This window comes from Barbatula barbatula (genome assembly GCF_947034865.1).
Source record: "Barbatula barbatula genome assembly, chromosome: 18".
Lineage (NCBI taxonomy): Eukaryota > Metazoa > Chordata > Actinopteri > Cypriniformes > Nemacheilidae > Barbatula > Barbatula barbatula.
In genome coordinates, this window is record NC_136781.1 from 2,083,260 (window position 1) to 2,109,246 (window position 25,987).

The 25,987-nt window shown below is 39.9% G+C and overlaps 1 protein-coding gene across 2 annotated transcripts; it reads right to left on the minus strand.

Annotated features, from left to right (window-relative positions):
- Positions 1-5,705: 5,705 nt before the first annotated feature.
- Positions 5,706-15,646, minus strand: fgf24 (fibroblast growth factor 24). Of its 2 annotated transcripts, none has more exons than XM_079480018.1 (5): positions 14,986-15,646; positions 14,755-14,791; positions 11,270-11,432; positions 8,403-8,509; positions 5,706-7,369 (listed from the first exon to the last, which is right to left on the minus strand). In XM_079480018.1, exons 1-5 carry the CDS (start codon positions 15,015-15,017, stop codon positions 7,091-7,093), a joined length of 618 nt encoding a protein of 205 aa, XP_079336144.1. In that variant the 5' UTR covers positions 15,018-15,646; the 3' UTR covers positions 5,706-7,090. The 2 variants fall into 2 exon arrangements, with proteins under 2 accessions (XP_079336144.1, XP_079336143.1); XM_079480017.1 differs by having other exon boundaries at positions 11,261-11,432; positions 14,986-15,641.
- Positions 15,647-25,987: the final 10,341 nt, after the last annotated feature.

The window sequence follows — 25,987 nt, forward strand, 5'->3', positions numbered from 1 at the left end:
GACTACAGTTGGTCCAGTTTGATTTCCACCCTATCATTTCCGAGCCATATTTCTTACATTAAAGGGACAGTTCATCCAGAAACAAAAATTCTGTCATGATTTACTCACCCTCAGATGGGTCCTAACCTGAATACATTTCTTTGTTCCACTAAACACGAAGGAAGATATTTGTAAGAATGTCAGTAACCAAGCAGATCTCATCCAACGTTGACTCCCACATTGGGCTATTTATTTACCCTACTATGGCAGTAAATGGGGAAGGAGATCCGTTTGGTTATTTGGAATTTTAGTTTTTGGGTGAACTATCCCTTTAATATATGACATAATGCCTTTATCCCCTTGACTCCTGCCAGAGGGGAACTGGAATCCCCTGGTTAGGCCTGGTTTCCCTCTGAGGGTTTTTTTTCTTCCTCCAATGGAGTTTTGGGTTCCTCGCCTCGTTTGCCTGGCCGGGGGGGGCTGCTAGAATTTTATAGTTTTATTTAATTAACACTGCATATAGGAATTTATAGTATGTCTGATATTTGACCTGTGTTTTGACTTGCATATGTTTAAATACTACGATCTGATAAACCGCTCTACATTTTCGACAAAGAAACAAGCATATTTCTCCCCCAAAGCACCTCTGCGTCCTAAAGACAGCGAGTTTGGATGGGTGGGCGGGTTTTGGGAAGGGGGGGTCAAAAGGCTTTTGTCATCAATGGGAAAGTACTGATTAATTTTAAAGAATTTCTGTGAGAAAAAACGCCCTGCACACAGTTCACTAATTACAGCCCTGCACAACGCACAACAAAGGGCCATCTCATATCGCAAGACAATGTGGAGCCCAGAGAGAGAGAGAGAGAGAGAGAGTGAGTGAGAAAGAGAGAGAAACTAATGAGATGAATCACCTGTCAGTGGAGAGGATTTGGGCCCCCGGTGGCCCCCGAGAGCAGGGATGTGGATGAGGGCGCAAAGTTGCTCCTCACCAGATATTTTTCTTCCCCTCATGACAGACAGAAAGACTGGAGAAACACTGCAGCTCTGTCATACGCTGTTTCACGTAACCATGAGCTGAAGATGAAATACTGATGACAACCCCACTGGGTCTTTATTGTGTTTTTATTAAATAGTTTAAGCTGGACTGAATATTCTGTCTGTGTTAGTTCAGACACACACTGGCAGACAGAGAGCAGTCACCGTTTACATGTTAAAGACTCTTGCATTTGGGGTATTCTTGTCTTTTTGGTGTACAGCTTTTTCGCAGACTTTGTTCATCAGTTGTAACGTCATTCCTTGACCTGTTAACAAATAACATCTGCTTCTTTTTTTATTAACTTATTACCTTTTTTAATGAAGCACTTAAACTTTAAACGGACAGTTCCCCCCAAAATGTTTACTCACCCTCAGATTGTTTCAAATCTTTATACATTTTCTTTGTTCTGCTAAACACAAAGGAAGATATTAGGAAGAATGTCAGTAACCAACAGATCTCATCCCCCATTTACTGCCATAGGGAAAGTAAATACTATGTCAATGGGAGATGAGATCTGTTTGGTTACTGACATTCTTCCAAAAATGTGTGCGTGTGTATGGCATGGAAAAAATTAAGAGACCATTACAAAATTATTTTCAGATTTACGATTAAGGTATGTGTTTAAAACAATCTTTTTTGTTTCGTTCCGTGAACTGATAACTATATATTGTTTCTATTTGCATTTATTTGCAGAACATGAAAACCGGAGAAACCGGTCAAAATAATCGATGCTCTGTATTTTTTTCAGACATCAAATACTGCAGAGAAACATGTTCACAATCACATTTAAGTTTTAAAACAATAATATTTGTAGTACATGTATTTAGGAAAAGTTAAAGAAATGTTATGACAGTTTTCATGCGTCTTGCCATGCTGTCAGTCTTTCACAATAATGTTGGATGACATTGTCACCCGTGAGGTTTGATTTTGTTGAATCTGACACTGGACTGGAAGGACTAAATGATTTAATGGAAATAGAATGGTCTTTCATAAGGCTGATATGAGTTTCTCAAAATAGTTGTCTATTGGCACACGTGTTACTATAAAAACAGCCCTCCTCTATACGTACACGAGCAGTCATAAAGTCATGGCGGGAATAATAAAACGTCTCTGTACGTTTCATGGTTTGAGCATGGAGACCAATTGTGGTCAGATTCACTGAGACGAGAGACGAGAGCTTGCGGCGCTTTCACCCGGAAAAAAACAACACAAAGAACTGTGACAGTTAGGATTATATTAGAGGTCAACCTTTACATGTTTGCTCTCCCTCAAAACCCTGAGGCCAAGTTAAGTAATATTTAAGGAGACAAAGGTTGTTCTGTGTGGAGAATAGAAGGCCACCAGATTTCTGTTGACATGGCTCTTTATTAAGTGTGTGGTTGCTGAGGAGAGCAATCCGAGGAGCGTTTGGCTCCACGTTTCTCTCGCTGATGTTAAATCCAACCGACCGCCGTCCTGCGGTGGCACGCACCTTATTTTGCCACTCGTGAAAGAAAACAAGTGCTGACTGGCATACACCAGGCGTGGAAAACATGACCTTTATTTATGGACTTTACCAAAAACTGACCTGAGAGGACAATGTGTTTTCTTAAGGCAAAAAAGCGAGCGGGTGTTGCAGTCAGATCTTTTTTTTGGCTATGAATGACTGTCGGCCCGAGTTCACAGGGGTCCGTCCAGAAAGGAGTGAGCGCAGGGAGATTCTGTGTTTTTCTTTTGAACACGTTGGTTCGCTTCCAGTCTCATCCTTCACTGATCAAAGGTCACACTAAAGATGGGAAGCAGGCGGGTGTCCCCAGTTAAACGCTTGTGGTTTTTTTATTTTTAGATGTCTGGACATGACTGCTGTGTTACGTTTTTATCATTGTGGAATAGTTTCAACTCAGGATGAAGAATAAACAATGTAACATTGAGAGAGCCAGTGTAACAAGTGCATATTGTGTACATTTATTTATCATTGCGTCATTGATTTTTAAGTTACAGTTGTATATGAGTGTGCTATGTTATACACATCCAGAAAAATGTATATTGTGAATAACTAATTCATACATTCATATTGAGTTTAACCTAAACTTTATTTCTTGATATTTATTTCTTGATATTTTAATATCAAATGGCTCCTAAAATTGCTTACAAATAAAAATAGAAGCAAATTAGACAATTATTAAAACACGTTTAGAGTCTGGAGGTGTAAAGTGAATGTAGATTGCAGAGGAAAAATAATCTGGAGTTGGTTAGATTTGATGAGAAATGTTTGAGATTTATCAAGTCTGCTATCAAAAGTCAATATTATTGAAGATCTGAATATGAACTGAGCACAAATCTGAGACATTGTTGACATCTCTTCTGAACTCAAGTGGAGACAATTTTGAGATTTCTCTCTATTTTAGAACCAGGAGAAGCAGTGGGCAAATGGAAACTGTTGTGTAAAACTATTTAATCTCACGCATGTCTATAAGAAATAATTGAGATATCAAAGAGATCTGATGTCGTATTTTCTTTCTTGTGTTTTAACCAAATTGTTATTGAATGAAATGCGACCTGTCGTAAAGCTTTGGGTTGTGAGAAAAGCAATAAAAAGACATCATTCAATCCGAGAAATCTGTATCCGTGGATAATGTGTTGATGTCATTTCGTACATACTGTTTAAAAACTTTAAAACACTTGTACGTCTTATCACCTCTTGCATCAGTCTTCCTTCTCACCCCCATCACCAAAAATGCATGCTGAAAAAAAGGTTTCGAGAAAAGTAAATGTAAAACACCAACATTAAACACCATGAGACTCCAAAAGTCCTCGTTCCGTTCTTCTCAGCGAGTAACTCAAGCTTGAAGGGGACACCCATCTAACAAAACATCGCACTCTATTATTTAGCCTGGAGGAAGAAATAATAAAAAGGGGAAAAGAAAGAAAATCCATCAGACATCTAAATCAGCTGAGATGTGGTCTCTCCGCGCTGTAGGTGGCTACGCCGTCTGATAACATCAGTGAGAAGTTAAACAAAAGGCATTTCTTCCTCAAAACGACCATCTTTCAGCTTGACTACTGCTGTAAACATCATTCCAGAACACAACATTATGAGACATCTTACCCTACATTCCTGATCCTCCTCTTAGAAGGGAGAGTAAAGTCTTAAAGACCAGTGCCAAGTAGAAGACTCCTAACAGTTTCAAGACACACGGACCGGGAGTGTGTGGGGGGGTTAAGGAACGAGTGTGTGTTTAAAAGATGTACCGGGACTTTGACAGCGCGTTTGGTTCCCAGAGTTTCATGTGGTGTTATTGACACGTTAGGAAAAAAAAGAATAGATTCTCTCTTGTGGCCAATGCAGACTGTCTAATGAGCTCGCTGTCATTCTCAGAAATAATTTCTCCCCGAACAAGGTTTCATACCAGAAGTTTTGGAAATCCATTTGGAAAAGGAATAGTTCCATTGACCTTAATACCTTTCCGAACATTCTCTTTTAACATTCCTGCACTCCCTTTGCTTCTAATTGATTTCATAAAAGAGGTCATACGTAAAATCGAGGAGGGGCTCTGTTGATATAACCTTGAATCTAAATGATCCTCGAATCCCATGTTGTCTGAGAAACTCTTCACCGTCTTAAACGCCTCATAACTTCCCCATGACACATTTTCTGGACCATGTCTTCGGCTTCCACGGCGCAGTTCACCTCTTCGTCTCATGTTGACTGTTCTCAAGGCAAATTTTCTACCGTAGACTCGGCGTGAAGACCAACTCTCGGGAATGGAGCGTGCTCTGCGTTTAGGGCGCTTCGGACTAGATTACAGCCATCTATGAATACATTTACCACTCTTTGTGTAAGAAAAGTCAACGTTGATTCGAGTTCACGTTGGTGACCAGTGTTCCTAAACTCTTACATCCCTCTTTCAGTTTCTCAAGAACTTTCTTACACAGTTGATGAGTAAGTCAAGGTCTTGAATTTAGTCAAGAGATTTAAAGACATTTTAAGCTGTGCTGATTTTTGAAAAAATTATTTTGTAAGTAATATGATAAGTAAGGGATGTCCAGATATACTAGTATTGACAATATAATTGCGATATTAATAATCATTTTGTATTTATACTAAACATGTAATCCCAGCAAATATAATTCTTTTAACGTTGAATTTGTTGAAAATTGTTGACTCATTGTTGAGAATGACCAATAACATTGATTCAACAGTAAATCAATTATCTTTGCTATCTGGGATAATATCGTAAAAATGATTGTTATTGTAAATTCTTTTGGCCCTTATATATTTGTAGTGAACATCTGATGTTGTGACAGCCCTATTATCAATTTTCTTGAATCACATTTAAAACAAGAACCGTTTTTGACTTTTTATCTTAAGATAAAAGACATTTGTGTACCTTTCCAGAGAAAACATGAATTGATCAAGACCCTAAACTATTTTTCATGGCCCCGAATGTGAACATCAGTCACCGCTTTCTCTCAGTCTCTCTTTCAATTGGATCACAATTTTGGCACTACATATCCAGCATTATGCTACCAAAATTATTAAAGATGAATCACGGCTGTTTTCTTAACACGTGCCTGCATGAAACAAAAACCCCATCAAGTAAAGCATCAAAACCTCCACAGATTTGCAAGTCGAGTCGATTTCTGAAGTATTATAGCAAACGATTCTGTATACCCCTCACATGAGAACACACAAAATGTATTCATTTTTCCATATATACTCCTCTTTTTATTATTATTAACAGAGGTCAAATAAATTCATCAAGTCATATTTACACAGAAAGACAATAAATATTTTAGAATAGTAATAAAATTATTATTTGTTTGCATACTTTCTTGTCGTATGTGTGTCATGATTGTTAGTAACGTCTGACAGACGATGAGTATATATGGTGTGTATACTACAGCTATACCCATATGGAGAGTAGACCTCACCAACAGTGGCTGGTGTCCAGCGTTTGCAGAGGACGAAATGATCTGGTACCTTTTCATAAACATCTTAGACCCACAGACTCTGTGCACCTGTGTCTCAGAAAACTAGAGAAAACAATCAGAGAGTGTTTCTGTCCCAAACGCGCCCCCTTTTATGTCTTTGGTGATGTAATGTCAACCACAGTCAGGTGATGCGCTGTAGAGTCGCGCGGCTGTCATTTGGGACAGAGCCAGAAGATCCTGGAATATCAGAAGAGTTGAGAGTAATCTGAATCTGAAGAAAGCAGTCGGATGTTTGTTTTGAATAAACTCAAATTTTAAGGGACTAAATATCCACGCATTCTGCATAAATGTCTTGCATTTGGTTTCCTTAATTGGTTGTACGCAGGATTCAATTGACTGCATTATCTGCATTCGCTAAAGTACACAACGGTTCTTACATGCTAGTGTCAAACATGAGAGCATCGAGACTGCCGTTCCTTAAACCTTAATACAGAAAGTCGAATGCTTCTCGAAGCTCTTCCAGTCCCTTCATATCCAAACTATTACCACAGTTAATGGCGGTGCTCATATCTGACTAGTCAACGCATCTTGAATCACAACATACACAAAAAATGTCAGAGCGTTCTGCGCATTTCTCCCACCAAAAACGGCGTCATATCTCCAGAGCGGCTGCACAAAGCGTCAGGCTTACGGTTCTTCAAAATATTGCACTCAAAGCTTCACGGTTACTTATGGAGGGCTGTAAAAAAGTCACGTGACTCTGTAATCGCTCTCCATAACAGCCCAAATCCAGTGAAAATAATTGGATCCTCTTCGTCGGGGGCAATGTGAAAGGTTTCCAGGACGTCTCTATGCCAGCGGCGTTTCTGCTGTAAACTTGTCGAATGGGGAGACACTCGCTCCCGTGATGTCATCCTCAGTTAATCCGGTATAAATAAAATAACAGTCACCGATATTATGTTAAGAAAAAGCCACACATTCAAGAGCTGGGAGAAATACAGTATAAAAATAGAACATCTTTTTAAAGGTTCTTGTCTCGTCCGTAGCCTCATTGTTCAATTGTGCGCCCATCATTCTCCAGTTCATGTTCGGTCAGTCTGTTTTAAGGCGCGAAGCAGGTGTGGTGTACACGGGAAAAGGTGCACACTCGTCCAAGCGGTGTCAGTTCGTTTTGGGGTTGGGTTTTAACCGCCGCGCCCTTCGCGTTCGTTTCGTTACGGTGGTGAAACGGAACTCCTCCAGAGGGTCCACTTTTCCCCTGGGGTGACGTTTCATGAAATGCACTTCCTGTTGCGTCTGGGTGGTCCTTGAGCCTTTTTTGGGTTTACCCTTTCGGTTAAAACCCAAGTACCAGCCTTTGTATTTGGCCGACACTAGCGCCGTGTAGTTGTTCTCCAAATATTCCTCCACGAACACGCACTCCTGGTTATTCCCATTGGGCTGAGGAGAGAGAGCAAGACGATGAGTCAGAACGGGCACAGAAACATAGACCCTCAACCATTTCATCTGATTGGTCAGAAAGCATTTGAGCCAACGATGGCAGGGATCAGAAAAATATGGAATTTCCAATTTGGAATTGGTTTAAATTCTACTTTTGGTTGGGTCACATATGGACGTGCAAGAGTCAAGATTGAATTAGACAAAAACATTTCATGATTGACCAATCAGATTCTACAATAACTCGCAAAACAAAAAGATCCATCAAAGCAGCGATGTGTAACTTTCTTTGTCTTCTTACGTTATGACTTTGTAGAAAATGTTGGTTTGCCGCCACTTCGGCTGACTAAGAGAAGTGCTTTCAAAGCTCAACCCGTCTCTTGTACAAAACTCGACTGATGAAACTCATGGCGCCTACTCGGCTTACAAAGCAGAATATTTCAAAAGAATAGCCACCCCCCTGTCCCAAAGCAACACAATAATCGTGCCCTTCTCTGGAACTTATGGTCAGTTCAAAACAAGCCACTGATGCATGGAAAGTACGGTTCATTGCTAAATGTAGGGGGTGTTCTTTTTTCCACTTTTTGTTTGTGGTAAGGCAGTTTCATGCACTTGGAAAAATGGACAAATTTACCTTCAAACAGCCAACATCAATTTCTCATTTTTTATTTGAATAGATGGTACTAAAATATGCGTTGACCGTCTCTATTATATAACCATTATGAGTAGGCTACAGTAGTGGCGGTTTTGAAAACGTATACCCAAAATTGCTCCCAGCTACAAACTCATAATAGAAAGTTGACGTAGGGCAAATCTACGATTTCCTAGAATTGCAATATTCATAACTACAAAAGCATTTCAGCTAAAGTCAAAAGCACTCTCTGTAAATGACAAAACCACAAATGAATAGATTCTTACATAAGCATTCACATACGAGCGACCAATGCGACTTCATATGTAAGTGATCGTAGTTTTCTCTGGACTCTTTCAGTTCATTCATGCTGCTGGACAACATGATAATCCAGCCCAAACATACCTTTCCAATAATTTTCCCATTCTTGTTCATGCAGATGTAGTATCCGCTCTCTTTCCCTTTTATCCGAATGTGACTGCCGAACGTCTCTGTCTCCACGACAAGCAGAGCTGCAAGTGAAAAGAAAGAAAACACATTTTAACAAAAGGTAGAAAACACTTTTATAAAAGGAAATCTTACAAAACCCATTAACAGAAAGAAATTAAAGATGTTTCATGCATTAAGACTAAATCTAGAAGAACGCTATTTTAAAATGAAGTAAAATTGAATAATAAATCATTACATTTTAAAGCATTTTTCAATGTATCAATTTACGCAAATGTTAAGAAAGGATATCCTCACAAATCATTTATTTTAATGCAATCAAGTATACAAATTGCTTTAATACTGCAGTAATGTGAATATAATGACAAGCATCAATATGAAAAAATTAAATATCCAGATGTATTATACAACAAAATAAAAAAAATTCACAGTGCAAATTAAATATTTAAGAGAACTTTCTAAACATTCCTAATGCAAACTGCCTTTGTCTTTTAAACAATCACTCGCACATATCTTTTTTAAATTTACTGTATTTTATTCAAGAACATAATGTATTCATAGCTGTCGACTATTAAATAAAACTAAACTCTCATGAAAATGTAAAAATTGTGATTATTTTACTGCAGCAGCTCTCTCTCTCTCTCTCTCTCTCTGTCCACCTTTGTTAAGGGTCTCCTCTCTCGGGGGAGAAGCAATCTGCCAAACTCCTTGGAGCAGTTCAGATCTCTGGGGATTGGGTTTCCACTTGCCTTTAGTTCGTGCTCGCTCAATCACAAAGTTAGGATGATCCATTTGTTTAACACACTGGGCTATTCAACACTACTCAAAGCAGAGAGGCTTAGAGAGCAACACCAAAACTGTCCCCTTCAAAAACAGCTCGAGGCAACATGAGAGGCTCGACTAATCCACACGGGCCACTTGAGATCAACTGCAGGTGGGAAAGATCTCGCTTCTGAGGGCTTCAGACACCGTTAGATATATTATGAAATACAAAATAAAAATAAGTCTGATATGGGAGAGAAATCTGTGTCAAGTGCATATGTCTGCTTTTTAATTAACATCATATATTTAAAACTAAAAAAAGGTTTAAAGCAGTCAGGTTTTACGGTGAGTAGTTTGGACATCTGATTATTTAAAAGAAAGGGGTTGTTTTACTGCTTCAATCATGAAAACGGAATAAAGTCACGTGAACTCTTTTTTTGTGGCATAAAAAAAGAGCGCTTAACACAGCACACAGCAAATCTACCTCCATTAATCTCATTCTAATGAAGGTGTATATGAAACACACTGTGCTCTGAACATGCGAGAGAGAGAGAGAGAGAGAAGAGAGAGAGAGAGAGAGAGAGAGAGGAGAGAGAGAGACAGACAGAGAGAGAGAGAGAGAGACAGAGAGAGAGAGAGACAGAGAGAGGGAGAGAGAGAGAGAGAGACAGACAGAGAGAGAGAGACAGAGAGAGAGACAGAGAGAGACAGAGAGAGAGAGAGAGAGAGAGAGAGAGAGAGAGAGAGAGAGAGAGAGAGAGAGAGAGAGAGAGAGAGAGAGAGAGGAGAGAGAGAGAGAGAGAGAGAGAGAGAGAGAGGTAGTGTCACAGAGTTCACAGGTGCCAGGTGTGGGGGTTTACCTAGATGTGCTCACACAGGTACAGAAGAAAAACTCAGCAATGCTTAAGCAAACACTGCCGTATTCACACAGTAAACACAAACTAACATTAAACAATCAACATAAACTTACAAACAAGCATTTACTACACATCTCCCATCCCAAACCCAAACTGACTCTAAGCAACTCACCAGCCAACCACATTCTGAAAACACATCCACAATCATCTGTTTATTTAAACATGAACAACACAACTTCAGCTGACCCTGTTGAGCTCTACACTACATGTGAGCGGACGTTTTCATCTCGCTGGTTTACAACGTGCAGCTCAACACCAGAACAGAGCACCAGAAATCTTTGTGATTATTAACTATTGATATACTTTATAGATGGAAGAGATAGTTCACCCAAAAATGAAACGTCGGTCACCCCTGCTCACGCTCAGACTGTTCTGTATACACTTCTTTTTCTGCTAAACACAGAGGAAGATATTAGGAAGAATGTCAGTAACCAAACAGATCTCATCCCCTATTTACTGCCATAGTAGGGAATGTGAATACTATGGGAGTCAATGGGAGATGTTTGGTGTGAGTCATTGAAAGTTTCTTTATGACACAAGCGCTGCTGTAAGAACTTTGCAGTTGTTTAAACGTTTTGATTTCTTATATTCCAGGTTTGATGCACAGCGAACCTCATTAACACTATTTACAGTTCAGGTTGAAAAGCTTGATTCTAATGAAATGACATTGAAATTCTGTGGAATGGATTTTAAAACTGACAGTATGAAACTCTAAAGCATCATCAAATTGGACTCGTTGCCTAATAAATGATCCAGGAAGGGGTGGAGACATAAGTGACTGGCGTTCCATGGAATTCTGCGTAAAACTGCTGAGCTTCTGCGCGAGCCCGGTTATTAGACAAACATATCACCCGCAATCTTCCTGAAGACACTTCATTTTCACCAGGACAGAAAACAACAGAGCTATCATTACCCGACACGCCACGCGGCTTCCAGCGTGTGATAACAAAACCAAACACGGATTTTGAGAAAAATGATTCCACTTTCAACACGCTCAAAGACTGTAACAAACAAAAAGCCATTTATGAAATCTCTGAAAGATGTGAAGAATTCACAGTAAGCAGAAGAGATTCACAGAAGTGCATTTCTCGTGTTGTCTAAAAGAGCATCTAAAAGAGCACAGGAACACTCCCGTACCGTACTTGCCCCCATCGTCTCCGTTGGCGTTGATCTTCTTGCCCAGGATCTGCACATGTTTCCCTGTGGTTCTGCTGTACAGCTGATAGATCCGCACCTGCTTCCGGCTCACGTCGTCTCGAGTGTGGTTCTCGATGTAGAACCGGAAGTCAGCCGAACTCTGGTGAGATTCCTAGAACCAAGAGAAGAAAGATGATTCAGTGATCTGTATGATGCTAAAACGTCGATGTGAAACACGGTTATTTTGGGAAGATTTGATGTGTATTCTGGTTCTGAGTGTTGAAAGACGTATCATTTGTTCACTCTCATGTCGTTCGATCATTTTTTCTTTTCCAGAACGCTGAAGATATTTGAAGAATGTTGATAACCAGACAACATCATTGTATCAATATAAAAACCACTAGGACATTTCTCTAAATACCTTTGTTGTGTTCCGCAGAAGAAAGAGTAAGATACAGCTTTCTAACAACATGAGGGTGGAAGATGATGACAGAATTGTTTTTTTTTTTGTGAACTATACATTTAGTCAGATGAGGTCAATTTTAATTTCACGACGACATTCATTTAGTACGTATTACACATTGAGTTAATGTTTATGTTATGTGCCGTAAGACATGATTCCGACATGTCCTGTTACCTCTTTCTATCTGTCTCTCTCTTTTTTTGTTGAATAAAACATCTGAATACTTTGAGCCTGAAGCTACACCGAGAAGTGAAGCTTTCAATTTCCACTAGCAATTCTCCAGCAATTATCCACCTGAAAGATCCAACTCTGTCATCAAACAAATATCTGCCTAGGGTCAGAATCACACTCATAAATCACACACACACACCTGTAAGAATGGGAAGTACATACTGTATCACAACCTAAGACTGATGCGTTCACAGACACAAATGCTCCAACATCGTAAAATGCTCCGATGCTTGCCACAGCATCTCCTGTCAGCACAAAAGTGTGACGTTCTGTGCTCGACCCTGAGGCGTTATATGAAAATCTCATCCATACCTCTCCGTCCTTTCCTTCCCTCCAAAACACATATACCTTAAAAAACGCAAGAATCTCAGCCAAGACGGCTTCTCGTGCACTGAATGGAGGGTAATTGCCCTGTAATGAGCTTTTATGTGGCTTCTCTCGGGTGGTTAATGACACACACTTTACATGCTTCCACTCCATGTTATTTTAACCTTGGCTAATTAATGACATTTAGGAAGCATGAGGGGAAACGTGCTCACGGAAATCTTTCGACGGGGAAAAACAGTTCCATAAAGCTTCGCGAAGCACACAGGAATGCTGAGAAACAAAAACGCACGAGCACACAAAACTTATGATGCATGACTTATCAAATTACAAAGAGAAAACCCTTACATGTATTTATTGTAATATAATCAGGTATTTTGAGAAAGCTACACATCTGTTTTAAAAAAATTCCAGAGGTTCTTGGTGTACTACTTTCAGCAGCCATGTTCAATTTATGCCGTCATAAAAAACACAATGACAGAGAATAGATATGTAGAATGGTTAAGCATAAAAAGTGGTTTAGATGCAACATCACACTTTGAATGGTTAAAAGGGAAAATGGTAGGCCAGATTTGAAGGTTGATACGTAGGAACTTTTGTGTGAATTTGGTGCACGACTATCTGTTGGTCTCACCAATGGCCGAATGGTGAAATGTAAGTGAAACCGTGCATTATTTATGCAGTTCTGACTTCATCAGAAATTACACACTTCACCTTTAGGTGCAAATACATAATAAAAACACCATACTAGTTGTTACAGTAGCCAAGCATGTTGGCAAACATCAGCAATAATAGTACCACTGGCTGTCTCAGCATGACTTTATCTTTCTAAAAAAAGAATTATAGTCATAGAAATGTAAATTATAGTCATATGCGCTCCAAATGTCGTATCCCTAAATTAAATTAAACGAACCGAACAACATCCAACGTCATGATGTTTCCAACATCAATTTAAGAAAGAATAATGCTCGATTTTGCCCTCTTTGCCAATTTCTGCTTGTAATAACAAAATCACGCCCACAATCTATCCTCGATGGGATTTACTCTGAAATCTGCCCAGAGTCAAGCAGCGAGGTGTGTATGTAGACAGTTGCGCACGGTCGGGCGCGGGAAGGATGCGGGCATGCCCATGCAGGGACACCGCGCCACGGCCAAACATTTTTATCGCACCGCCCGACTGCCTTCAACGTGAAGACAGGCACACGAAAATGACTTCAAAAGGCCGGACCCGCGCACTCCTGCATGTCAGATAGGCCTTATCTACAGACAGCGCTCTGTGCGCACGACCCATCTCAGGAAACAACGCTTCAGCGCACCGCCACTTAAACTGCGCTTATCACACGTTCTCTTTCACTGCATCTCTTTAATAAAATGTTTGTTTGTTTTCGTAGCGCAAACTTTATAACAACAACAACAACAACAAAGGTCTCTGTTACCGACGGAAGTTGGAGATATGTATGGCGCATTCGGATTTCCATGGCCATGTCATACAAGCAGAGTGCGCCACACTATGACCTTGTTTGTGCCAACAGCGTTTAACAAAATGTGGAGCACGGAATTATATAATGTCGTGTTTCCAAACCAGTGGCTTTGTTTCTGATTTGAAGGCTGTCTTTGTAGAGCTCCCTCTATTACGACAGGATTTATAATCACGTTGCCTTGACCCATTTGTCAGAAGAGGGATAAAAACTCTCTTGGGCATTAAGTTGTTTGCGCCTTGTGATGTGTATAAATCTGTCAATAAACACGCATGAGGAACCGCAGATATCTTTATCGAATTACTACTTATTTGATTTTGATGGAAGAATTGTGTCAGAGGCTAAGATGATTGGTAACCCAATGTTGGAAGAGCCTGAGAAAAAGTGGCTGCTACCTGAACAATTTGTTAGGTCAAATGATACCCTCTAAATAAATAACAGAAAATTTATAATAAGTGTATTATAATAATGAATTCTAATTTAAAACGATAAATCAATTCATATTATAGTTTTAATATAGTTTTATAGTCAAATTTACATTCCCCTTTTTAGAAGGATAATTCTGATTCATTTATTGGTCATCGGTCTGTTTGCGAATAAACGCAACTATTTCATCTTCTCTGGAAATCCTTTGGGTCATAAATGCGCATTTAGTTTAATGGGATATAACAGAAAAGTGAACATTTATCACATTAAGGAATTAAAAAAATGCGAATAATTAAAAAAATATCATATCCTGGATTTTTTTCAGTAACATCTGAACGCAGCACAAGAACATGCAAAAATTCCGGGATTTAAAAAAGACAAATTTAATTCTTCTGGCATGACCAAAGCAAATTCGAACACCCTTTTTACGGCACTCCAGGTTCTACATTTCCTGTGCCTGTTTCAGAAACCTTAAGACAACAAATTAAACAAGCTTTGTGTTTGCGGAGGCACATCCTCATAATCCTTCCCTTAATCCAGATTAATGATAAGAGTGAAACAACCAGACTTACCTGTAACTGGAAGTAGAGGACCAGAAAATGTAAACACCTGGAGAGAGAGAGAGAGAGAGAGTGAGTGAGTGAGAGAGAGAGAGAGCGAAAGAGGGAGAGGAGGAGTGAATCACAAGCAATTACACAAGATAAAAATGTACCAGTTTCTCAATGCTGGCTTTGAGCGACTTCTATTGGCAAGAATGTACTGACTCGAAGTGCATCAAAGTGAATATTACAAATGTTTCTTACACGTAGATGAACCTTGAAGGCAGAACAGACATCTTGGTCAAATACACCTGTTTCCAGCGTTTGCCGCTCCAGTAAGTGCCGTACGGAGCCCCGCCAGGGTCTCACGCACAAAATCCCAGAGGAGATGTGCAATCCCAGGGAAACGAGCGACGAAGAAAGCGCAGATGTAACGCTGGGTGCAGCATGAGGCTCTCCTCGCTTTGAAAAGATCAGAATAAACTCAAATAAACGTCTTCCAGTGTTGTGTACCCAATCTATCGCGACCGTGCGCACGCCGCGCTCTCGCCAAAGCGCGCAAACATTGAATCTGCAGGAAAAATCTGTTGCGGGGTGTCTCCTCCTCGCTGACAAATCCACGTCCTTAACTACTTAGTCTTGGATCCAGCATGCGATAAAAAGGATAAATTCCGTTCGTACCTGCCGTAGACACCTGGAAGCGCACACCGTACACATATCATTGTACTGTTTTCATGTCCATTGTTTGGAGAGGGAGAAACTTTCCCAGCAACTCCAAGCTGCCAGGACGGTAAAAAATGTCTCGCGTTTAGTTTTAGTTTTACGGTTATCCAAAGTTGTTGTAAATAAGAGGTTGTTGCAAATCCTGGAAGAGCGATGTGGCTGATGATAGGACTCCTGTCAGTGGTCTGTCTGTCTGTGCGCTGCGGAGCTTTGGAGCGCTCTGAGGGGTTTATGGTTGGTAGTGGGTGGAAACCTGTCAGTGGTTTTGCACCTGATAGGGTGATCTGCAAAGGACCATCGGTGCGGGGAATGCGCCTTTCGTCCGACGGAGCGCATTTTTGCTTTGCGCTCTTCTCAGTATTTTGAACTCTGTCGTCATTTTGATGCGAATCTGTGAAAATTCCTTTCGGATTTCACATATAAACTCGTAAACAGGTGCATTTCGGTTGAGCATAAGCAGATACGTGAAACTGAGATAACAAAATTCTCATCTCATGTTAAAAGTGTGAGAGAAGTACATATTCGCTCCATTTTTCACAGCTTAAACGCATAATAGATCATACGCACGCTATCAATATTAATAATGGCTGCTATCAAGGGCAAATGTATATATGTCCATTTTAAATTAATATACTATGAATATTAGTATTATTTGTTTTTTAAATGGAGGCGCAAACTAAAACTTACTTAAGTTTCAGTGCGAACAAGCATTTAAAACGTTGAAATGCGCGCTTTGTTTATCCATCCACCGATGAGCCTCATTTCATCTCGTTTGTTCACTTCCCAAAGCCGACAGCATTTTATTGGTGGGGTTTGTTGATTCCTCTCAGACAGTATTGAGATGCAAGTGGTTTTCGAACTCGAATTTTCAATATTGTGCTATAAGTCATCTGGCATTGAAATGCGCAAGAGGTGTGAATGTGTTTACAGGGTCTTCTGAACATGCCCCCCGCCAGCTGCAGGTTTATTCCCTCAATAGCCCTTTCTCAGCTGCGACTGGGATAAAAAGAAACATTTGAACATTTACATTACTGCTCTGACATGTTTTTCCAGTCGTTTATTGTGTCGTTTGCACGAAGTTATTCTGCAGATCTCAGAAGAACATTTAAAGGGTAAACGCTAAAAGGATTTTGTAAAATGATGACATTGATTCACGTGGCCTAAATGATCATTTTGGCACGTTCAGATGTGAACAAGACGTCCTGACTTGTATTGGTGTGTCCAATATGATATCTGAAATCTTTAAAGTCTGACCAAGAACAGTAAATAAAGGTAGAAGATGGAAAATGTAGACAAAAATAAATTTGAACTTCATTAGTTCACCCAAAAATGAAAATTCTGTCAATATTTACCCACCCTCAGTTTCAAACCTGTATACATTTCTTTGTTCTGTTGAACACAATAAAATATATATTTTGAAGAATATCAGCAATTATCAGTTCTGGGATATGATCCACTACCATATAGTAGAAAACCAATTATTGCATATTTTTTGTTCTGTTGAACACAATATGAGACATTTTGAAGAATTTAGTTGTGGGATCTTTGACTACCATTTCATTTTTCCGACTTTGGTAGTCATACTCCAGAACTGAAAATTGCTAACATTCTTCCAAATATATTTCTCGGTGTTCATCAGAACAAAGACATTTATACAGGTATGAAATCACATGAGGGTGAGTAAATGATGACAGAATGTTCATTTATTTGGGTGAATTATCCCTTCAATTCCTTTTGCATGCACTTTTCTTTACATAAATGCATTTCATTCTTTGTCTGAATACATTTTGGCTTCTATAATAACAACATGATGCTATAAATCTGGATGTTTTCTTTGAAGTGGATCACCTGGACTGTGTGGTGAGCTCAGAATAATCCTATTTGGAACAGCTAAACCAAAAGTGGTTTTAAATGAACAAGTGAACACAGATTCGTCCATCATCGGCCAAATGAGATCAAGGGAGGCATTGGCAATATGACAACCAACATATCCTGAGCGGGACAGTAAAAAGGAAGTTATACTCTGTCATTCCCTAAAACTCGGAAGTGGCTTGATCTTTCTGAGCGCTCGGAGCTTTGCGTGTCTTGTAGAATATTAAGCATTCAGGTGACCGTTTCCAAGTGCAACTTTTCACAAAGCGTGATCCGTTTGTCTAGCATGAGGCACAGAAATGGTTGCCTTTAGGTTATTTATTAGAACTGTACTACTTGGAAGAGCGAAGATGAAACAAATGAGCGACAGATTCCAACAGCTTTGCTGGGAGAGCTGGAGAGGTCTCCATCACACATTTAATTTGTTGTGAAAAAGCACTACACCTCAAAGTGGGTCACACTTTGTACGTGAAGCGGTTTAAGGCAAGCGAGGAGTGATTTAACCAACAACAAAGCCTCATTAGTCAAAGCGGTTTAATGACAGGATAGAATGCATTAAAAACAGATAAATATGTCACATCAAGGGCCTAAAAAAATAACACAAACCGCATGTTCTTTGTGCATTGGTGTGATGGAAGTTAAAGGAATGCTGTGCAACCGCCGTGTCCCTGAAGTTTAATAAAGCAGGGAAAAAACTTGGAGGAGAGGTCACACACAGTTGTTCAAAGGCTTTGAGAGACCATTTAAAGCTGACAGAGGAACTTCACAGTTCTGCGAGTAAAGGCCGGTGTACCGCATTAGTGTCAGAACACCTCCGACACACCCAACTTCCTCTCTGCATCCGCTTTCATCTCTGACACAAACGTATAGATGGCATCTGTGTCCTATTGAATGCGAAGGTGACGGGGAGATCTCTTTCACTGATTGATATCTGATGGCCTTCGTGAGTCAGAGGCAATGCCACGGTGTTAAAGGAAAACACTTGATCAGCATCTCAAAGAGAGAACGTTTATCTGCGTACACTGTACAGGTACCACCGGTCCGTTCAACTACAAACCGAGCCGACTTACAGTACAAAAGTACATTACAATAGGAAGTCCTTTAAAGGGACGGTTCAGCGCAATTCTGCCTCCATTTAGTCGCTTTTGTGTGCTTCAAAATCTGTATTTGACTCTTTCTACAGTGGCACACAAAAGAAGATATTTTGAGAAATGGTTTAGTGGTTTCGTGCCCGTACAATGGAAGTCAATGGGGGCCAACGTTGTTTGGTGCCCAATCTTTTTTTGTGTTTTACTCAAGAAAAAAATCTCTCTGCGGTTACGTTTAAAGATTCTGCTAGGTCGATGAAGGGTCATGTCCCGTCAGACTCCCGAGGGTGACAGAGAGGGTGTGTGGGGGCGACTCAAAGCCTTGATGTTGCTTTGAGGGTGTGCACACATTCCTAATTTGTCCCCCGTCACACGTCGACTGCATGGAAGCGTTTAGAAGTGCAGGACACAGAGCGTGTGATGTCAGCTATAGGTGTGTGGGTGGGAACAGGAGTGCGTGTGGGGGGTGAGGAACGTTTAAAGGTTGGGAAGGAGGGGTCGGTGGGTCTGATGTCGGCTTGGCAACTGATTTTGATAATTGTCCTGTCAGTGCGGAGCAAAGTTAACTCTGGGCCGCGCAGCACGCCACTAATGATGATATTTCCCCTCTCGCGCTGCGCCCCCGTCCAACGTCATAAACGCTGCGTACGGCTCCCTCGCCGCTAGCCGCTAACATGTGTTTTTATTTTCATGACTGCATCCATTTCCACGGCTCGCTGAACTCCGGACTCCTTAATTATTCCACAGTCGTTCTTGTGGAGTGTTCGCTGTGGAGTTTAATAGATTTTAAAGAGCCGGCCTGTCAGAGCTTGTCACAATAGAGTAGATGTTTCGAACCGGAGAGAATAATTGGTGCAGGAACAGAACCCTCCTTGGCCGTACCTTGGGTTTCTCTGGACAGATCCCAGAGCTCGGACAGATGACATGGTGGACATTGGCGGATAGGTGGACGTACGTTTGGCATTTCTGGTTGCTGAGGAGCTTGTGGTCGAAAGATTGGGCCGGAGAGGTGAACTTTTACTGGACAAACTGTGGATAGGCCTATACGACATAGGGATATAATGATTCACGGAGCTCGGGAGCATTAAAGAGATATGAGCATATCCACGTTTTCCAAGTTTGCAGTAAACACAGCGGCCCCTGCTGTTCAAAACATGTATCGCGATTCAAACAACATGAATCGTCACATATTATAATCAAATTTCAACCGGCTCACAGTGAATCGTAACATCGCTTCTACATAAAGCCTCATGATGAACAAATTAACCATTGTATAACTCGAGGAATTACTAAACTCGGCAGGGTCGGATTATCCAATGGGCCTTTTGGGCACAGCCCCAGGGGCCCATGCGCGCTTGGGGCCAAGGCAAGGGGGAGGACATTTCACATAACAGCGTTTCCGCTATATTCATTCTGCCGTGTGCTTCTCTGCCTCGCGCACATGGAGGTGCGCTACACAAAACAGTGTTTCTAACTTAGGAAGTCTGTCTCTTGATTAAGTCACTTTTACGAGCCCTCTTGTGGCTTTTGTTGAGAAGGAGCGCACAGCGATAAATCTAGCGACTTCTTGGATAAACCTTAGCTTTTACTCAGTGGGAAAATGTCTTTCCCGGCGCAGGGACCCCTTCTCTCTGCATCACTCCGTACATTAAGCGGCAGGAAGAAGCAGCCCCGTACGACAGAGGACTCCTGAATAAAATGAGTACAAAACAGAGCTTCCAACAACCTGTCACTGTTATCGACTGTTATGAACAAAGTTCGTCAGTAAATATGCACATGGTTACCAGAAAGTGGCTGTATGAAAGAATATAGCCGAAATCACAGCTTTTTATGGTGAGTTTTTATGATGTCGCGTCATAAGTTTGAGAAACTGAAAATATGTCAATGAGAACGGCTTTATTATTTATTTATATTTATTGTTGTAAATATAATCTATGAGTTGAAATATCCTCGCGGTTGTCTTACGACCTAAAACCCGATTTGTTCCCTTTCAAATTATGAATATTTTATTGATATAACATTGATCAGGTCAAACAGCCTTACTTTGCCATATTTAGCCTTCATTATTAGATAATCCACAGTGCTTTTAGATAAAATGCAAAATGTTTACACACAAATATGATGATGTCGTAATATATAGGCTAAAGTAGTACACTTATTATAGCCTTTGCCGTTTACTGTAACACATATTACACGCTTACATAAGAACGAGTGTTGCGAGGTGCTTGTTGGACAAATTACTCTCACAGTATAATAATCATTGACAAAGACTGCCGTTTTGTTCTTAGAAAATTAAGATGAAAATTTCACTTAAGAAAGTTCTTATATTTTCTCTTAAGAACAGTTTTGTGAATCTGGCGTGTCTGTGTGTGAATTATGGAAGAATCTGATTTGGTAGAGGTGTGGTATGTGTAGATCCTGTATGATGGAGGATGTGTACAGGTGTTGATATTGTCCTTCAGGTGGTGATCATAGTTTGAAACTTGTCAATGTAATCCTATAAGTTAGAGGTGTTTCCTACACAAAGTACCCTATAGGCTCATTTAAAACTTTACTGTGCACACGTGTGTTTATGGGGGGGACCATAAGACACTTGTGCCCTGGGGCCTCTGAATTCTTAATCCGGATTCAGAGAATCACGTTTGCGTCATTTATTCAATAAAACACAATGAACGCAGTGTCACCGAGAACTCCCGAACAGAAGCCCGCTCCTCACAATACTCAATTATAAAAACCGTATCTCCCATTACAGTAAACACTACCTTCGCTTCCAACGCGGGTCAACTAAGGGCACTTTAGCGTTTTAAGACAGAGAACCTTTGTTCGTGAAAGCAGACAACACCAAAGTGAGCCATATCCTTCTGTTGGAGTCTCAGGTGTATTCCCTTACACTCACACACACACATGACAAACACAAAGACTAGCTGATTTTCATGACGAGTGTGCTCGGAAGTGTTCTGCGTGTGTCTCATTTCAGCCAGATAAAACCAGCTTGAGCTTAATGGACTAGTCTGGTCCCCCCCTGAACGCTTTATGGGCTGGTCTGATCTGTTCCCCTGTCTAACACCTCCTTAGAACCCGCGCTTCCTTTGTTCTGTCAATACACAAACAACCATTCACATGTGGCAACTCTGTAATCAGTGAAATACTAGCCTCTGTTAGCATTCAGAGAGAGAGAGAGAGATCCATGACAAATCAACTCTTAAAATACCTGTCTGGTTTTAGATTGCAGATGTTTTCTGAGGAGGACACAGGGATGAAAGATTCCTCTCCTAGAAAATAATTGACAATTTGAAATACGTAAAATACACACGGGATGTGTTGGGAATGGGAAGATGCTCACGGTCATTTACATGTGTTTGACAGACGCTTTTATATTTTAAGCTCCTTATGACTTGGGTTTTGAACCCATCTCCTTCGCATTGTTAACGCAATGCTCTACCAATTGATAAGATTATAACTATACTTGTTGCTTAAATACTATGTTAGTAATGCAAAGGTCGTGGTATGATTCCTGGAGAACACACATACGGATAAAATACCTTGACTGGACTTTGGATAAAAGCATCTGCCAAATGCATACATGTAATGTTTCATTTAAGTGCAAGTAAACTGTTAGAAAGAAACGATCTTCTTACTCCAAAGCAGCAAGACTTTAGTTTGGTCATTATGGAATTCCAAATGAATTTCATAGCAACGTATACTAAAAAAACACACGTTCGCTCATTTCACAATTATACACATATTTTTCTGGGTCAAGTCTAGTTTTCATACTCAATCTTCCATATGTTCTAAACGGGATTATAATAATGAATAGCAATTACATTTTTATCATGTGAAATATTTGGAATATTTAGCTAATATTTATCATCATTAGAACAGAACTTGTTTTACACTAGAATACTGATAGCTTGGTCTTTATGGAGATCCAGACGGTCAAGCTTTTGAACACTTTGCTATTACTTATGAAAAATGCACCGTAGTTCATCAACCGTTGAACTTTGACATAAATAATTGCGGTTAAAGCCATAACCACATGTAGGACGATGGACAGTCCTCGTTGCAGCGGTTTTTCTATTAGACACACTATTATTACAGGAATAATGCATTGAATTGCATTTAAAAACCAAACCAAATTTTAGAAGTCCATTCTTCTATTCTTAGATGGCTTACATTTTTAAAGCATCCGCAGTCTGCATGACTGTCAAAATACCACAGGAACTGTTACTACACTTAAAATCCATAGGAGGATGTTTAACAAGTCAAAAAATAAAGTGTGCGCTGAATATCAGGACTCAAAACATAAGATACCTGCTTAAACGGCATCTCGGAGATTTGAGTTTCTTGTTGTGTTTCATTGAGGTGTCCACTTTGTCTCAGATGTTCCTTCTAAAATTGCTTTGAAGAAATAAAAACAGAGACAACTGAGATTTGGTGAGAGGACATGGAGTGTAGATGTAAATGAATGTAGATTGGCGAGATAAAATAATCTGGATTTGGTCAATCTGACGAGAAATGTTTGCGTTCATCCTCAATAACATGGAGTTATGAACGAAATCTGAGCTTAGTTTGAGACATTGTTGACATCGCTTCTGAAACTCTCACGATAGACACATTTCTGTATTTGTTTTCTCAGGAGAATATCTTGGAAGAATAATTCTGTACATTTCTTTGTTTGGTTGAACACAGAAAAAGATATTTGGAAGAACCAAACAGTTCTTGGACCCCATCGACTACCATAGTAGGAAAAATGACAATGGTAGTCAAAAGTGCACCAGAACCGTTTGCTGTCATTCCTCAAAATATCTACATTGGTTTCATTTTTCCTACTATGGTAGTCGATTAATTTTTACTCCATTTAATCTTACTGACAAATAATTGAGATATTACAGAGATCTCATCTCATTGGGTAAATACCACAGTAAATAAAACTAAAATGATCTTTCATTAAGACATTTCACAGAAGTAATTCATTCCAGGTGTCTACAGCGTGACTTCATTCCAGCTTCAAGCCTAGAATAATTATTTGCTCTGATTTGTATATATGCTGTGTTAATTGTAGTGTTTGTACAGTTACTCTCAGCCCTTCTGTGGTCTAGATCAATCTGGCCCTGTCAGAACGATAGATAGAGGCCGTCACATTGGAACCGAAAAGCTGCAAATCATACGGCTTGTCACACACCATTTAGCCGCAAATGGATTCAATTTATCTCGATAAGAGACTCCAGAACACAGAGGGGAAAAAACTCCAACCGCTTTCCATCATTCTAACAGAGCTACAGGTGCCCCGAGCAACCCGGGGCCAAGCGCGTTTGAAGTGCACAACTGCTGGAAACCACCGGGACCACAAACTGCACAAATATCGCTCACTTCATTTCACTCTGGAGATGTTTAGGAGTGACAAATTGCCCTTTTTAGCTTTGGCGTTTCATAAGTGCAAGCTAATGTATGTGGCAAACGCTAATGCGAACTTGAACACACTCTTTGTAGGTGAATATTTGAGCTTAAGAGTGTTCATTGCAGCTTGTTTAAGAGGTGAATGACTTTTTCATATAGGCCACTTTGCAAGACTGGTCCGGAAGCACTTCCGGTTTTCAGTGGTTTATTTATTTGTTATATTTCAAAATCATACATATATAATTCAAAGACATTTGTTTAACATTTTAAAACGGTTGTGAATATTCTGTTGGTTGTATTTTGTTCAAAAACGTTTGCGTGATGAAACAGGAAGTTTTGTTGGACCGGCACTGATTTTGTCATCCGAAGCGGTCTATAAAAATATGATTTTACGAAAAAAAACACTTCCAGACTGAACAACGCTGTAGAAAAAGTTTCCAACTCGACATTTTGTATTAACGTTCGTTGCAATTTTTCAAGTGGCTCACTTAAAGTTTTATATATTTCACAAATGCGACTACTGTCATACGTGATACAACTGTAGATGTAACCAGTCACTTGAACATTTTGAGTTGGGTTCTGATCTTTTTAAAGTGAATAAATATTAAATATTAGTTCAAATAATGTGGCCAAATTCGAGTACACTTTTTATGTATCATAAAGATAAATGTATTGTTCTGACACAATCTAGCGCAAAATAATTAATGTTTACAAAATTAAAGCTGTAATTCATCTTTGAAATAACGTTTTCACAGGAAATGGGATTTTGACATTATTTGACTTCCAAACGCGAAGATAAGTGACAAAGATAAGTAAAACCCGCAATGTTCTATTCCAAACAGAGATGGCGCTAGAGAGACAAAAGTAACGCAGTACACATGTTAAATATTCGATAACAAAACCGAAACATTGATTGTATATAAGATATACACTATGAATGATATCAAATACAAAATAATATATAGCCTATATATTTATTTATCCCTCCAAAAAAGGATCCAATTCAATCTCTGGGCTGCCGGAAGAGGAAAAGTCTCTCAGTTGTTCACAAAGACTCGTGATTTATAGAGTTTTACAAGTGTAACCACAGAGAAACCACAAACTAACCACGTAACAGCTTCTAAAAACCACAGACAAGTGATTAAAACCTGAACTGAAATCCACTCCAGACCGGCCCTCCTCTGTAAGTCACATTACCTCGGAGTCCAGGGTTTTGTGGGTAGTGGAACGCAGCTCGCATCTCGCCATAGCCAGCCGTGGAGGTAATGCTCTCGCATGTTGGCACATGTTATGGGTAGAGTGCCTTGTCTCTTATTAATAAAGCTTTAGCCTTCTCTCTCCAAACTCACAGCTTTGTGAATCATACAGCACCGACTAAAACACACAACCTGCACGACCGTCTTACGCCCACCCTTGAGAGGTGATGATGCAAGTCGATTGTTTGGATAGGAGCCTTTCAAAAGAGGATCTCTGAAAGCGGACATGTATTACACAAACTCTCATAACATGCACATCACAGAGATAATGCACTGCTTAAGAGAGAGAGACGCCGTGGTTTAGGTCTCATCCCAACAGATTAGAACAGGATAGGATGTCAGAGATCAACTCGGTATATAAAAACAGAAAACTGACAACGATGGCTTCCTCTTTGCCTAATCTAAACATACCAGCATGATCACTTGTTTGCCCTCGGGCTGTCGCATTGTTCCACTTCTATTCTGAAAGCTCTCCACAAATGCTTCAAATGCTTCTTTGCCTTTTTTTCAGGCCGCATCTAGGCATCATGTTAACTTGTCATTCACGTATGTGAACCTCAATTACGCACGAACAAACACACAAAAGGAGAAAACGAACATTGTAAAACTTTAATTTGAATGTTATTTTTCACAGATTTGTCAAGTTTAATGCGAATAATTGTAATTTGATGTTTTCTTTACAGTTTTAAAAAAATTTAATTTACAGAAAAGACAGCAATTTTTTTTTAAATGTACACACACACACACACACACACACACACACACACACACAAATATTATATATGGGTGGATCGATGAACCAAAGTACAATCTAAATTTTAACAGTATATCTCACCATTAACTGCAAGTCCTAACATTTTGCAAAGTGAGATGACAGCATGTCATAGGTTGGGATTGTCCAAATTATACCCAACCATGGCTTAAGAGACC

Coding starts and splice junctions, on each gene's coding strand:
- fgf24 (XM_079480017.1), bottom strand. CDS start 15,017: ATGTCTGTTCTGCCTTCAAGGTTCATCTACGT. Junction 11,433..14,754: donor TCCTCTACTTCCAGTTACAG/GTAAGTCTGGTT, acceptor TCTTGGTTCTAG/GAATCTCACCAGAGTTCGGC. Junction 8,510..11,260: donor AGACGATGGGGGCAAGTACG/GTACGGGAGTGT, acceptor TTTCACTTGCAG/CTCTGCTTGTCGTGGAGACA.